At 39.6% G+C, this 14,458-nt stretch overlaps 1 protein-coding gene across 1 annotated transcript in view; it reads right to left on the bottom strand.

The window, feature by feature from the left end:
- The window catches only part of FAM110C (family with sequence similarity 110 member C), a 32,529-nt gene extending 29,844 nt beyond the window's left edge, over positions 1 to 2,685 (bottom strand). The window contains exon 1 of the mRNA XM_004373109.1: positions 2,532 to 2,685. Within this exon, the coding sequence (XP_004373166.1) occupies positions 2,532 to 2,685 (154 nt within the window). The remainder of the gene's footprint in view (positions 1 to 2,531) is intronic.
- Positions 2,686 to 14,458: the final 11,773 nt, after the last annotated feature.

Here is a 14,458-nt window from a genome sequence, read left to right as displayed (position 1 = left end):
GAATATACTGAAGTCAGCTCTGTTAACATCCCACTGAAAGATGGAAGCAGAGCGAGAGGGGAGCATCCAAGAGGATGTTTCTGTGGGTAAGTCGTAGGAGTACGTGTCCCACTTCTGTCGATATTCCATTGGCTGGAGCTCAGTTGTATGGCTTCACTGATGCAAGATGGACTGGCAGATGTAGCCCCCAAAGGGGGAACAGTTTCTCAGTAAAATCTCTGCACTGTGCAAACCCTGAAAACCAAACCCGTTGCTGGCAGTTTGATTCCAACACATGGCAAGCCAGTGTGTTACAGAGTAGAACTGCTCCGTAGGGTTTTCTTGGCTTTAATCTTTATGGAAACAGATCAGGGGGGCTTTCTTCCACAGTACCGGTGGGTAGGTTCAAACCACCAACCTTTAGGTTACGATTCAAGTGCAAACAATTTGTGCCACCTGGAGACCCTCTGGACTATGCAAGGGGAGCGTAAACAATTAGTGGGTATAGCTGTCCACATACTCATCTCTGATGCCCTCACAGCAGGCAGTAAACAAATATTTGTTGGCATGAATGATGATCAGTCTAGCAAATAGTTTGAACATATCTGCCAATATGTACCATATTAATGTGTCATTTTTTTTCTAGGCCTTTTTCCTGCACTCAGCTTGCCTTGAAGCTTGCAGCCCAGCAGGTGTGACATAACTTCCTAGAGCTACACAGGGCCATCTGTGTCCTAGAGAGAAGGTGGGTTTCCACACTGAGTCAAAGATATGTCTGACTAGGAACTGGTCAACTTATCCTGGTTACTTCTACAGTTCACCTGTTGATTACCAGAAATGGAAATCTGCTGGATGTTCTAACTGGGAAGTCATCGCGGCTACCGCTCAGCCGTTTAAATTCAGAACATCACAGATGTCCACTCCAAATGCTCCCCGGATACTCCTTTTGGGAAGAGAGTCTGTTTCGATGTTGGAAGCCAGTTTGCATAAAGGGAAAACAAACCCCCACTAGCTCCCATGCTCTAATTGATTAAAGAGTGGGAAGTGGCGCCCTCTTGAAAAGGTACCGTTCTCCCTGAAGATTTGGTCAAATCCATAGCTGCTCACATACCATGCTGACAGGTGGGAGTAATTCATGGTTTGGGTGAGAGTTTAGAGCTAAAAGAGGCATCAGAGATCACCTAATTCAGCCCCTCACTTACAAGATAAGGCAACTTGCAAAGTGATCCATTTTAGGCTTCAAAGTACCACTAACGTGTGTGCGTAACACCTGTTCAGGCAAGCCCCTGGTTACTGAGAAGTGGAACAAACAGATGTAGACGGGGCTACAGCTGTTCCTTCAAGCAAGAAACACATGTATTCCTTGGAGCCAAACGTGAAGAGTCTGCAGTGTCTCCATCACTGAGTGAAACAAATGCGTGCTTACTTCCTTTTACTCCATTAATTTTTATGAATTTGACAGTTTGGGCTCAAGCGTGTCTGGCCAGAGTAAACAAAAGAAAAGGATGCCTGCATTGATATGAGCTAGTGCTGCATTTTGGAAGACTGTTCTACTGCTCCCCTTCTTTCTCCCTCACTCTATTAGTGTCTAAGTGTATTTTTAGAATTTTAAAAATATTTTAATTTTTGATCTTTGTGTGTGATCTTACCCAGTAAATTATCTAGAGGGAGTATTTTATTTCTGGGCTAAGAAATAGATCCCCGTATCCAACACAGGCTTTTAAAAAATTACTTTTATTGTGAAATATGGGCAAGTGTACACACCATAAATGTATGGTTTAATGAGTTATTAAGTGAACATTAAGGTAACCACCACCCAGACGAAGAAATAAAACACTGTCAGCGCGTCTCCTATGTGACTTGTCCGATGTTCATGCCTTCCAGTCAAAGATCACCAGGGATGCAGGGTGAGTTTACTACTCATTGCAGGAGAAGAGAGCACACACCATGGGGACCATGGGGCTTCTCAGTAAGAAGGTCTTAGAGACAGCTTGTTGCAGGATTTCAACTTCCTTAGGTAACTTGGTTGTAGTCAGTGGCCGCCGAGTTGGCTCCAACTCTTGGCGATCCTGTGTACAACATTGCCAATCCCGTGCCATCCTTATGATCGCTGGCATGTTTGAGTCCATTGTTACAGCTATTGTCTAGTGTCTTCTGACCTAGGGGACTCATCTTTCAGAACTATATCAGACAATATTCTGTTGTGATCCATAGGGTTTTCATTGGCTAGTTCTCAGAAGTAGATCACGAGGTCTTTCTTCCTATTCTTAGTCTAGAAGCTCCACTAAAACGTGTCCACCATGGGTGACCCTGCTGGTATCTGCAATACCAGTGGCATAGCTTCCAGCATCAAAGCAACATGCGAGCTACTGCAGTAGGACAGACAGACAGGCGGTGGTTGGTAATTCTAGGGAAGGCTTAAGGGAGGGGGGCTTTGCTCTGGATTGGATGTTCCTAGGAAGAGTATCTTAATCGATCTTATGTTGGAGGAGGGGAGACAAGGCTGGGGCTAAAGCTGTAATTTATAAAGAACCAGCAGTCCCTCACATTACCTGGGAGAAGGGGAGGTGGGTATTTTTTGGCTTGGACAATGTCCATGTTTCGTCTGGGTTCCGATGTGATTGTAGCATGCTCCTGTTCTTGTCTCGGTCCATCACAATCACAGAGCAGACTTGTCTGATGTTGACGTTCTCTGAAATTGTCCATGGTCAACAGGAGAGCACTGAGACCTACCTGCGGGTAACAGGCAGTTCCTACAGGCCAGGGGCTGCATTTCTCCTCCTCAGGGATTACATCTCCTTTCCATCCCCCTTCTCCCCGAGAGTGCAGGGTGGACTAGCAGCTACTGTGTCATTCTAAAATGTCTTTTATAATGCTGGGAGTTAAGGTGTTGGACCTGTCTACTAAATAATGGAGTTCTTGGGTGGCGCAAATGGCTAAGCACTCAACTACTAACTAAAAGATTGGTGGTTCAAACCCACTCAGAGGTGCCTCAGAAGAAAGGCCTGATGATCTACTCCTGAAAGGTCAGAGCCTTGAAAACCCTATGGAGCACAGTTCTACTCTGATACACATGGGGTTGCCATGGGTCTGACTCAATGGCAACTGGCTATTTACTAAAGAACGACAGGTGAATTTTTTGAATTCACATTCAAATTGTGGGATTTTTTTTCTCCTCCAGGTCAACATGGAAAGAATTATTTCCTTTATTTTCTCAGCCATTTTATTAACTGCAGAAGCAAAGAAACAACCAGATGGATTATGAGAAACAACCAGATGGATTATGAGAAACTGTTTGGGATATATGTTTTTATTTCATCAATAATTCTTTATATAAAATTTTTAAAAGGCCTGCATAAGACTTGGTATATGGTTATGTTGCAGTTATTAATCTTTCTCTGCCCCCAATTCCATGCTCAGTGTATCTAGTCTGTGCGGATGTTAAAGGTAACTGTAATAACTTCACACGAAAAGAAGCGGTGTGTAATAGACAATTTAAATATTCAGCTAATGAATAATACCAGAAAATTTGCTTCAAAAACATATAAAACATTTTTTTTTTATTATTTGGGCATACTGGTAGCTAATTGGTAGCCCCCACTGGTGGTGTAGTGATTAAGAGCTCAGCTGCTAACAAAAGTCAGCGGTTCAAATCCATTAGCAGTTCTTTGGAAACCCTATGGGGCAGTTCTACCATGTCCTACAGGGTTGTTATGAGTCGGAACCGACTCAACAACAGCAACAGTCAAAATACATTATTCTTCTAATCTGGATGTGGTTTGTTGTGAAATGGTGGATTTGAATCGCGAGTTATTGGTTCTTGAATTTTCCCATCGGTAAGAGGATTTCCAGGGATAAATACAGTAACACCAGAGAACATGCTGAGCTTTTCAACACTTGCTTCATATTTTACAAAGATTTCCTAACTTTTTTATTTCTTAATTTTATTCATATCAGAGTCTTGGATAACGTTTATTATTTTAATTAGGATGAAAATATTCAAGCATAGAGAGTTTTGGCACTTCTTTTCTTTCTTTCTTTTTTTTTTTTTACTTTAAAAGATTATATTCTTACCACTCACCACTGAATTTTTAGAGCATGACTGCTCAAGGCTTTTCCCCCAAAGAAAATTATGCTAAAATGTCTTTAAGGATCTCATTTGCACGCAATTAAAGCATTCCAATACAAAGGTAAGAAAAACAGAAACATCTATCCTTAGTAGTCCTACAACTGTGCCTTTCAGTTCAAGAATTATTGTAATGTTGAAAAAGAGATCATGACTGAACAGATCTTTATGGATTCAGACTTGACTGTTCCGCTGGCACCTGGTCCCCACGTCAGTACACACTGTAATCAGTAATTACTAAACACCATTTCAGCCGTTCTAGCATTTCCGATGAGCAAGGCCACCTGTTCTCCTGTTATTAGTTAGTATTTTGGAAGTGTCTGAGGAAACCTGACATGAAAAATCATTAGGCAGCAATCAAAACAAGAGAAAAACATTCATATATTCTAACCACTGCCTCAGAAAACACTCATTGTCTACAGACAGACCCCAGAGCCTGCTCCTGGCACAAATGCTAGGTAGTTTCTCTTTTTCCTATTTTATTTAATGGTAGGTATTATAATGGATTATTACACAAATATGAAGAACAAGACAAAATCAAAGATAACAAAAAGATATAGGACCACTTTTATTCAGGAATAAAGACAGAACTATTGCCGAGTGTGAAATGAATCATGTTTCTGGGCTTAAAAGTTAGTTACTCTAGAAAGACACCGGGTTTTAACGTCGAAGAAACAAAGACTGAGTCCTATCACTGCATGTCCTAGCTGAGACCTTGGGCTATTGCCTGACTCCCCTTAACAGCATTTGTCTCATCTATAAAGGTTTCATTTTAATATCTCCCCAATATCTTACAGGGTGTTGGGAAGAGTAACTGTTACAAACTTTTGTAGTTGAGACCTCTTTATTTTTTTCTTATACTTGGTCCTTACCAACGTTAGTAGGAAGCTTTATCTGTAAGATTAAAAGATTCAACTTAAAAATTGCTAAGAATTTTCTCCTAACTCTAGAACTGGAAAAAAAAAAAAGAAAGGTATGGCTTTCTGCTTTCCCCGTTCTCAGAGTGTCTAGCTATCATTATACAGTCCAATGAGGCCAGGTCTTCGTGTTCTTGTTAGTTGCTGTCATCCAGCCGGCTCCGACTTACTGTGATCTTACCTGTAGCAGAATGAAACATTGCCTGGTCTTGTGCCATCCTCACAATCACTGGTAGGTTAGAGCCTATTGTTGCAGCTATAATAAGGCCATAGCAACTCCCAATTGCTGACAGCCTACTATGTGTCAGGCCCTTCATATACACTATCACCATCTATATTTTACATCTTTCGATTAAGCTATCTACCCTCTCCCCAGGATATCACACACACACACACACACACACACACACACACACACACACCCCTCCTCAGTTAAAAACACTTATTATGAAGTATCTATATATTACTTGTCAAATACTGATTGGACACCTAATAAGTACTTGATACTATGTTGTTGTTGTTGGGTGCCACGGGGTTGGCTCTCACTCAGTGACCTCGTGTATAACAGAATGAACGCTGCCTGATTGCTATGTTTGAGCCCATTGTTACAGCCACTGCAACAATCCATCTCTTCGAGGGTCTTTTTCCCGACCATCTATTTTACCAAGCATGATACCCTTCTTCATAACGTGTCTTAAGTAAGCAAGACAACGTCCAGTCATCCTGCTTCTAAGGAGCATTCTCGCTGTACTTCCTCCAAGACAGATGCGCTCGTTCTCCTGGCAGTCCATAGTGTATTCAATATTCTTCACCAACGCCATAATTCAAATGAGTCTACTCTACTATGTACCAAATACTGATTATTTGGTTCTCAGATGGAGAAACTAAATTTAAAAAAAAAAGTCAACAAATTGATTTTGACTCATGGTGAACCCACGTGTGTCAGAGTAGAATGGTGCTCCACAGGGTTTTCAATGGCTGATTTCTTTGGGAGTAGATGGTTGTGCTCTTCTAAAGAGGTGCCTCTGGGTGAACTCTAACTTCCAACCTTTTGGTTTGCAGCTGAGCACAGTAACCATTTGCACTACACAAGTTTTTTAAGGTTAAGTAGCATGCTATTAAATAGCTATTTTACCCTGCTGAGGACTGAAGCCACTCCCGAAGTCCGCCTTTCAGTGGAAGATTAGACAGGCCCACAACAATAACACATGTGAGGAACATACTTCTTGGTTCAGTCAAGTCTACACGACCAAATGGGCAACATTTTACCAAAAGGAAAGATGAGAAGGCAGGAAGGAGTAGGAAAACCGAACGAATGGACACAGACAGCCCAGGGTGGAAAGGGAAAGGGAGAGAGAGGTGACACAGTGCGGGGAGTACAACCAACGTCACAAAACAATTTGTATATAAATTTTTGAATGAAAAACTAATTTCCACCATAAACCTTCCCCTAAGACACTATAAAAAAAAAATAGCTAGTTTACTCCAGAGCCAGGAGTCAAACTAAGGTCTTTCTTATTACAATGCCTGTTTTAATACCACTTCACAATGCTGCTCTTTCTCCTATAGGGTCGCTAAGAGTTGGAATCGACTCAACAACAACGGGTTTTTTTTTTTTTTTTTTTCCTAATCTAAAAAGATTTTCCCTAATGAGTAACACATGCAAACTAGGTAGCTATGGTTTAGTGAAAGGATAAGGTACGAAGTAAAATATAAAGACCCCAGTCTTTACTCTGTCCCTTACTAACTGTATGACTTTGAGAATATCATTTAATCTCTCAGAATTTCAGTATTACCATGTTTAGAACAGATGGTAAACCATTGCACGCCTACCTCCTAAAGGCATGTGAAAGCATATTGTAAAATATAATGCTTCACAAATATATAGTTGTTGATCACAGTGGTAGAAGGCATTTCAGGCACTGACTAACTGAAGCTGAGCTTGAAGTTATGACTTGAAGCAAGAAAGATTGCTCAGTGAGTGGGAGGAGAAAGAATGTTACAAGTATCTGGGTATATGTGAAGTCGCCCATCATAGCCTACAGGCTTGGATGCGCAAGGAAGGAGCCAGAGTAGGTGGAGCAGAGACTATTGATGAGGTGAATGGTTGGGGTTCATGGATGGAATCAGCTTGAGGTAGAGGTTAGTAGATCACAAGCAAAGTTTATGTGGGACAAATTCATTGATAAAATACCAAGTCACAACTGTAACTTGAGAAAGTGTGCCAGGTTACCAAAGCCAAGGGGGCCTACACCTCTGAAAGCTAAAGAGGGTGCTGTCTGGGCCATGACTTCTTGGTTTTAATTGCATATCTGTTGTTAGTGGCTGTTGAGTCAGCTCTGACTCATGGCAACCCCATGTACGACAGAATGAAACATATCCTGGTCCTGTGCCATCTTCACGACTGGTATGGTTGAGTCCATTGTTGTGACCTGTGTATTTTGAGTGCCTTCCAATTTAGGGGGCTCATCTTTAAGCACTATATCAGACAGTATTTTGTTGAGATCCATAGGGTTTTCATAGGCTAATTTTTGGAAGAAGATCTCCAGGCCTTTCTTCTTAGTCTGTCATAGTCTGGAAGCTCCACTGAAACTTGTCCACCATGGGTGACCATGCTGGTATTTGAAATACCGGTGGCACAACTTCCAGCATCACAGCAACCCACAGGCCACCACAGTTCGACAGACAGATGGGTGGCAGTTAAGTACATTGCGCTGGGTCATTTGCATGCATATCTTGTTAAATTTCAGCCATTTTGCTGACAACTTGCTATGTGATAAAGGCAGAGCTAAGAGCCAAGTGTAGGAATGAAGGAACAGAGTCAGAGAAATGTCAAAAAGGCGCTCCCACATGTGGAAAACGTTCAAGGGGGAGGATCCTGAAATCCAATGCCGTTAGTTAGGAGGAAGCCAAGAAGAACAAAACTGTAAACATAATTGCAATGAAATATTCTAAAAACTGGGAGAAGCCTTAAGTCAGAAAACAGCAATTAACATTCTTTATCTGATACCAAAACAATTTGAAAGTCCTTATTCTGTTAAATGCTGTTGACATTTGCTGCTTTTTAGAAAAAGTGCACACATGTATATATGGTTTAAAATATTTCTTATCTTTACCCCTTTTATTATTGATAATAACAGTTTCTTAAGAAGACCAAATGATTTATTTTCTGTTTTGCTAATTATAGAACAGGAAGCTTAAATTCTTCAGGTTATTTCCCTATGGATGAAGACATCTCTTTACGAAAATCTGTGACCAGATATCACATCTTTAGAGACAAAAACTACAGCTGTGTAAGAAAGAAGAATTTTTAAATTTCCACAGGGTCTGACTTCAAGGTGCTCATTAAGCATAAGTGTATTTTGAGACTATTTTATATTCTTAAATAAATAAAAGATCCTCCAAAGATTACTAAGTAAAATCACTATATTCATTATGGATAGGATTTAGTGTATATACCCATGCATTGCTGTTGAGCCTATTCCCACTCATAGCAACCCCATAGGACAGAGCTGAATTGCCCCATAGGATTTTCAAGGCTCTAAGCCTTTATGGGAGCATACTACCGCGTCTTTCTCTCATGGAACGGCTCATGTATGTGAACTGCTGACCTCTTCGTTAGCAGATGAGCGCTTAACCACTGTGCTACCAGGGCTCCTTGAGTATGTATAGTGGATGGAAAAAGAGTTGATAAAGAAGGCATTATTATGCTGTCACATTAAGAAATCTCAGCTTTTCCTTGTCTTTTATAACCAAGGCAGTTTTGAAGATTACCGGCCAATTATTTTGTAGAATGTGTCTCCATTTTGGCTTGCCTGGTGTTCCTTCCTCACTTGATTCAGGTCCTGCATCTTTGGCAAGAGTACCACACAAGTGACGCTGTGTTCCTCTCAGTGCGTCCTCTCAGGAGCGCTTGGTGTCAATTTGTCTCACCAGTGTTTACGCTAGCTTTTCTTGCTTGTTTAAGGTGATGTCTGCTAGGCTTCTCCACTGTAAAGTTACTGTTTTTCCCTTGAAGTTTAATACATATTTTGTAAAAATAAATACCTTATTATTCATCAGATTTTCAATTATTCTTTAGTTATTTACATATGTGTGAATCCATGGTTCCTATATTATTCAATGGGTTATAGTTGATTACTGTACTATTTATTTACTTTCTGCTCAGATTGTCCCAGCTCTGGCCAAGGGGAAGCCACTGAGTCTGGCTTCTGTCCTTTGTCATGTCACCTGAACTTTTCAAGTTCTTCTTTATTTTCTGGCATCATAAGGCATCCCAGGATCATTTTGTTCTCTCCCTGACTTAACCTTGAAGCTAGTCATTTCTTCCAAGAGCTCTAGTAACTACCTCAGTGGAGGTTGGCATTTAAAAACCAAGAGCTGGTGGTTAGGTGTGTTCAGCACTACTGGGACATTGCAGCTCCAGGTCTTCTCCACGGACAGAGCTAGTGGATATACCTACATCAATGCATACACACATACATTTACATCTTTATTTCTGTCTATACTCATTGACATGGCCACAATAAGGCAGTCAAACATACCAATGATCCTGGAGATGGCACAGGACTGGGCCACACTTCGTCCTGTCCTACGTGAGGTCATCATGGGTTAGAGCCGACTCGACAGTGACTAACAACCACGACATACACACTGAAAACCATGAGTTCGCTCTGATACCTCCAATTTCAATTCAACACTACAGGGTTCATTCTAGCTTTCTGCTCTCTCTTCTGTCTTTTAAATCTCTCCTCCAGTAGACAGTAACCAGACTCCCATTATTCTTAATGTATACACTAATTGGAATAGTCACATGTACGTAAACACAGACCTTAATAAATTAAAAAGACAAATACAAATGCTAGCATTTTCTGACGATAGTGCATTAAAACTAGACATTAACAAAATCAGTATGTAACAGGGCCCTTCCACTTGGATATAAGAAAAAAAATGCTATTAAACAACAGAAATTGTACATTTTCTTGAAAGTAACAATAATGATAACATACCTAATATCAGAATCTGTAGGACTAAATGAGACAGTTGTCAGAAAAAAGTTTGTAGCAACAAATATTTACATCAATAAAAATAATTTTATTAAACAATTCAGAAAGCTAGACAGAGAATTAAAAAACCCAAAGAAGGCAAAATGGAAGAGTTAATAAAGACAAACAAAAATGAATGAATTAGAAAAAAACTGTACAACTAAGTAAACATAAAAACTGGATCTTAAAAAAAAAAAATCAACTAAATAAATCGACCACAATGAAACTTATTCAAGAAAAAGAGGAGAAAGCAAAACACAAATGTGTAAAACAAGTTAGAAGACAGGATGAACAAGAAGACTCTCACAATAGCAACAGTCAAATAAAATTTCAAATGTAAAACAAACAAGAACTATTCAAAATCTAATGAAAAAAATTATAAAGCTTTTCTAACACCATACAATGGCAGTTATCCTTAAGACAATTCATAAATTTAATATGATCCAGTGAAAGCAACACAGCTGCACCACAGCCAGGAGTTACTAAGGGTTACGTGCATTTGGAACAGCAGCAGTAGTTGTAGTGGTGGGTGGAGTAATAGATAAACAGAAAACTCTGCAAAAGGAAAGCAATAGGGTGAGTAGGAGGGGAGTGGAAAGAATAGCCCTACAGATATTAAAACAACACGAACAACAAAAATATGGTCTTGGCATATAACTAGGCAGGTCAACAGATCAGACTAGAAAATTCAAAAGTAGCTTCAGCTGCATATGGGAACTGAGTAATGGATGAAGGTAACATCTCAAATTGGTGGGTAAAATACGGACTTCTTGTAGTTTATAGTCATCAATTTAATTAGCAATACGAAAAAAAATTACATTGATTCTGTTTCTCATGCAATACACGAGGATAAATTTTAAATAGATCAGAGATATACATGTAAACTTAGAACCATACAAGTACCAGAAGAATAAATAAAAAGGTAAATTCCTTTATAAGCTGCGGGTATAATAAGTGAAGATAGTAATAAATCTGATTTCATAAAAATACCAAAAATTTGCATTGAAAAAAATTTACAGGTTTCATCATAGACAAGGGGGTTTATATTCCAATACATAAGGAATATCTAAAATGTGAGCATTTACAAATGAACAAGAGATATGAACAGAACTATAGAAAAACAGGAACGCTGGTGGTGCAGTGGTTAAGAGCTAGGGCTGCTAACCAAAAGGAAGGCAGTTCAAATCCACCAGTCACTCTTTGAAGAACCTATGGGGCAGTTCTACTCTGTCCTATAGGGTCACTATGAGTCGGAATCGACTCAACGGCAATGGGTTTGGTTTTTTAGGTTTATAGAAAAATAAATGAAAAGAACTTTTAACAAAAAAAATATGGTCAATCGCAATCATAATAAACATGGATATCAAAAGTGTTTAACATGGCATTTCTCATCTTTTGAACTGTCTCATAATTAAAGGGAATAATAAAATATTATGTCGACAGGGCTGAGGAGAAGCAGGCTCTCTCATACATTGCCGTAGGGAACGCAAGATAGTACTATCACAAGGGAGAGGATTTAGCAACTTCTGATAAAATCCATGTGCATTTACCCCTTAACTCATTAATTCCACATCTAGGACTCTACCCCCAAGTACACTGGTAAAACATGAAAGATGTTTGTGCAATGCTATTTCTTGCAACACTGTTTGTAATGTGTCTATCAATAGTTAATGTCCACCATTTGGGTACTGACTGAATAAAGTATGGCACATTCACATAGCAGCATACTATGTGACCATGTGTGTAACAGAACAAAACACTGCCCGGTCCTGCGCCATCCTCACAATCGTTATTATGCTTGAGCCCGTTGTTGCAGCCACTGTGTCAATCCATCTCCTTGAGGGGCTTCCTCTTTTTCACTGGCCCTCTACTTTACCAAGCATGATGTCCTTCTCCAGGAACTGGTCCCTCCTGCTAACATGTCCAAAGTACGTGAGACTAAGTCTCACCATCCTCACTTCTAAGGAGCATTCTGGCTGTACTTCTTCCAAAACAGATTACTGGGATACTATCCTTTTGTGAAAAGGACTGAAGACCGTGTCTCTACATGGCAAAATAGAATATATTGCTAAAACAAAAAGAAAAACAAGGTGGAAAACATGTTTAATATGTTAACTCTTATCTTAGAAAAGAAATGGGAATATAATTGTAAACCTAAGTGTTCATTAGTATTTTTTTAATGAAAGGATAAACCAAAAACTAATGAAAATATTTACCGAAGCAGCAACTCATACAGGCACGTGTACACCAATGATCATGGCAGCATTATTCACCATGGCCAAAAGGTGGAAACAACCCAAATGTCCATAAGCAGAGGAATGGACAAACAAAATGTGATACCTACGCAAAATGGAGTATTATTCAGTTATAAAGAGAATCAAGTTCTGATTCATGCCACCACACAGATGAACCTTGAAAACATTGTATTATGTGAAATAAGCCAGATACAGAAAGCAAATATCGTACAATCCAACTTACATGAAGTAACTATAATAGGTAAATTCATTGAGAAAAAAGAAGATCAGTGGTTACCAGAGAATGGGGAGCGAGTGCAATGGGGAGGAAAGACAAAAAAGTTACCTAGTCAGAGGGGGGGAAACGACAGTGAAAGGAACCGAAGGAAACTAGACATATTAGAATGCAGTTTGTTTTGTAGATTTGACTCTGGATAAGTGTTTGAAATAATTACATAATAAAATGATACCAAAATAAAAAAGAAGCCATTCCTAAATTATTGAAAGCAGAAAGAAATAAATGAACCTAGTTGTATATAGAGTTGGAATCTCAACCACAAAAGGAAGTTATTTGAAGTAATTATAAAATAAAATTTAAAAAAAGTTGTATGATTCTGGACACTTACTGGCATCTTCTTACGTCTTCTGTATTCATTGTTCAGCTTTGGCACACGTATAAGGCGATTGAAAACACCATGGCTTGGGTCTTCAAGGTGACGTCTTTGCTTTTTAATACTTTAAAGAGGTCTTTTGCAGCAGATTCGCCCAACACAATGCATCATTTGATTTCTTGACTGCTGCTTCCATGGGCATTATGAAATCCTTGACAACTTCAGTCTTTTCTCGTTTTTCCTACCTACCACAATGATTATGCATGTGTGTGTGTGCATATGTGTGTGTGTAGGGATGATGAGAATCAGAAATCAGTGTTGAAAGATCACAAGGAGGGTTGAGTATTTGAAAATGTAGATTTAAAATCTCTATTATTTTGTAGTAAAAACCACACAAAGTAAAGCTATTCAATAAACACTTTTATAAAAATTAATAGAGGAAGGACTGAGATACTGTTGAAAAGAATATGGGTTACAAAGTTTGGAAAGTATGGGTTTAGCTCATAAAAATGAAAACAATTATTGTATTGAAGACAGTGACTTGTCCGAGATCATATAGAAAATTAAGGAGTGCTGGTCTCCTGATACCTAGTCTAATACACCGTACCTGCCTCCCAACACACATGAGAACTTCAAAGTGAAAATGTTTGGATTTATAAATCAAACAGTCTCAAAAAAAATCCCACTAAAATAAAGCATATCTTTGGAACTACGAATAACCCATGAGACTGTTACTAAGGCTCTGTTTCCTAGAGTTTCTCAGATGTTTGATTTTTCTTCTGAATCTGAGGAGGAGGAGGAGTGATCATGAAATCTAACTGGAGAATTGTTTCAGGCATTACCTTTCTCCAGCCCGCTTTTCTGCCCCATCTCCCCTCTGCCTTCATTCCCCACACACCTTCCTTTGATCACTCTCCAAATCAGATGTAAATGAGGAGTAAGAGCATATTGTTTGTCAGAAACTGAGGTTCAGGAGCCATGCCTGGCACTGATCAAAGTCCAGTCAGCTCTCGGGTGCTTTCTGGGAAACATTTAGCAGCAGAGAAAGCCAGTGACCACTAACCTGCCTGAATCTGGGACAGTCTCTTCCCATTGCTCTGTCTCTTGCTGGTAGGTGCCTTAGACTCATAGCAACCCTATGCGACATAGTAGAACTGCCCCACGGGGTTTTCTAGGCTGTTATCTTTGCAGGAAGGAGCAGATCACCAGGTCTTTCTCCCGAGGAGCCACTCGGTGGTTTCAACCCTCCAACCTTTTGGTGAGCAGCTAAGTGCTTAACCGTTGCTCCGCCAGGGCTACTTTGCTCTGCCCATTATTAGGAATTCTTTTCAAAAAAAGCTTCCTTCCCTTCTTACGTTTTTGTCACATAACGTGTTGATTTCAGCCAAGAGCAAAATCTCTGCTTTCACAGAAGCAGATTTTAATGAACACTGTTACTGTCAGTAAACCTAATAGAAAAAAAAAAAAGATGATTTTCCCCTGTTGCTAGGGAGAGTATGTATACCTTTGCCTCATCTCATTGATCTTCAGTTCATCATCTGTAAAT

Source organism: Trichechus manatus, unplaced genomic scaffold, assembly GCF_000243295.1.
Source record: "Trichechus manatus latirostris isolate Lorelei unplaced genomic scaffold, TriManLat1.0 scaffold00023, whole genome shotgun sequence".
In the NCBI taxonomy this organism is placed as follows: domain Eukaryota; kingdom Metazoa; phylum Chordata; class Mammalia; order Sirenia; family Trichechidae; genus Trichechus; species Trichechus manatus.
Note: the sequence above shows the minus strand (reverse complement) of the source record. Positions and strands in the feature narration are given on the sequence as shown.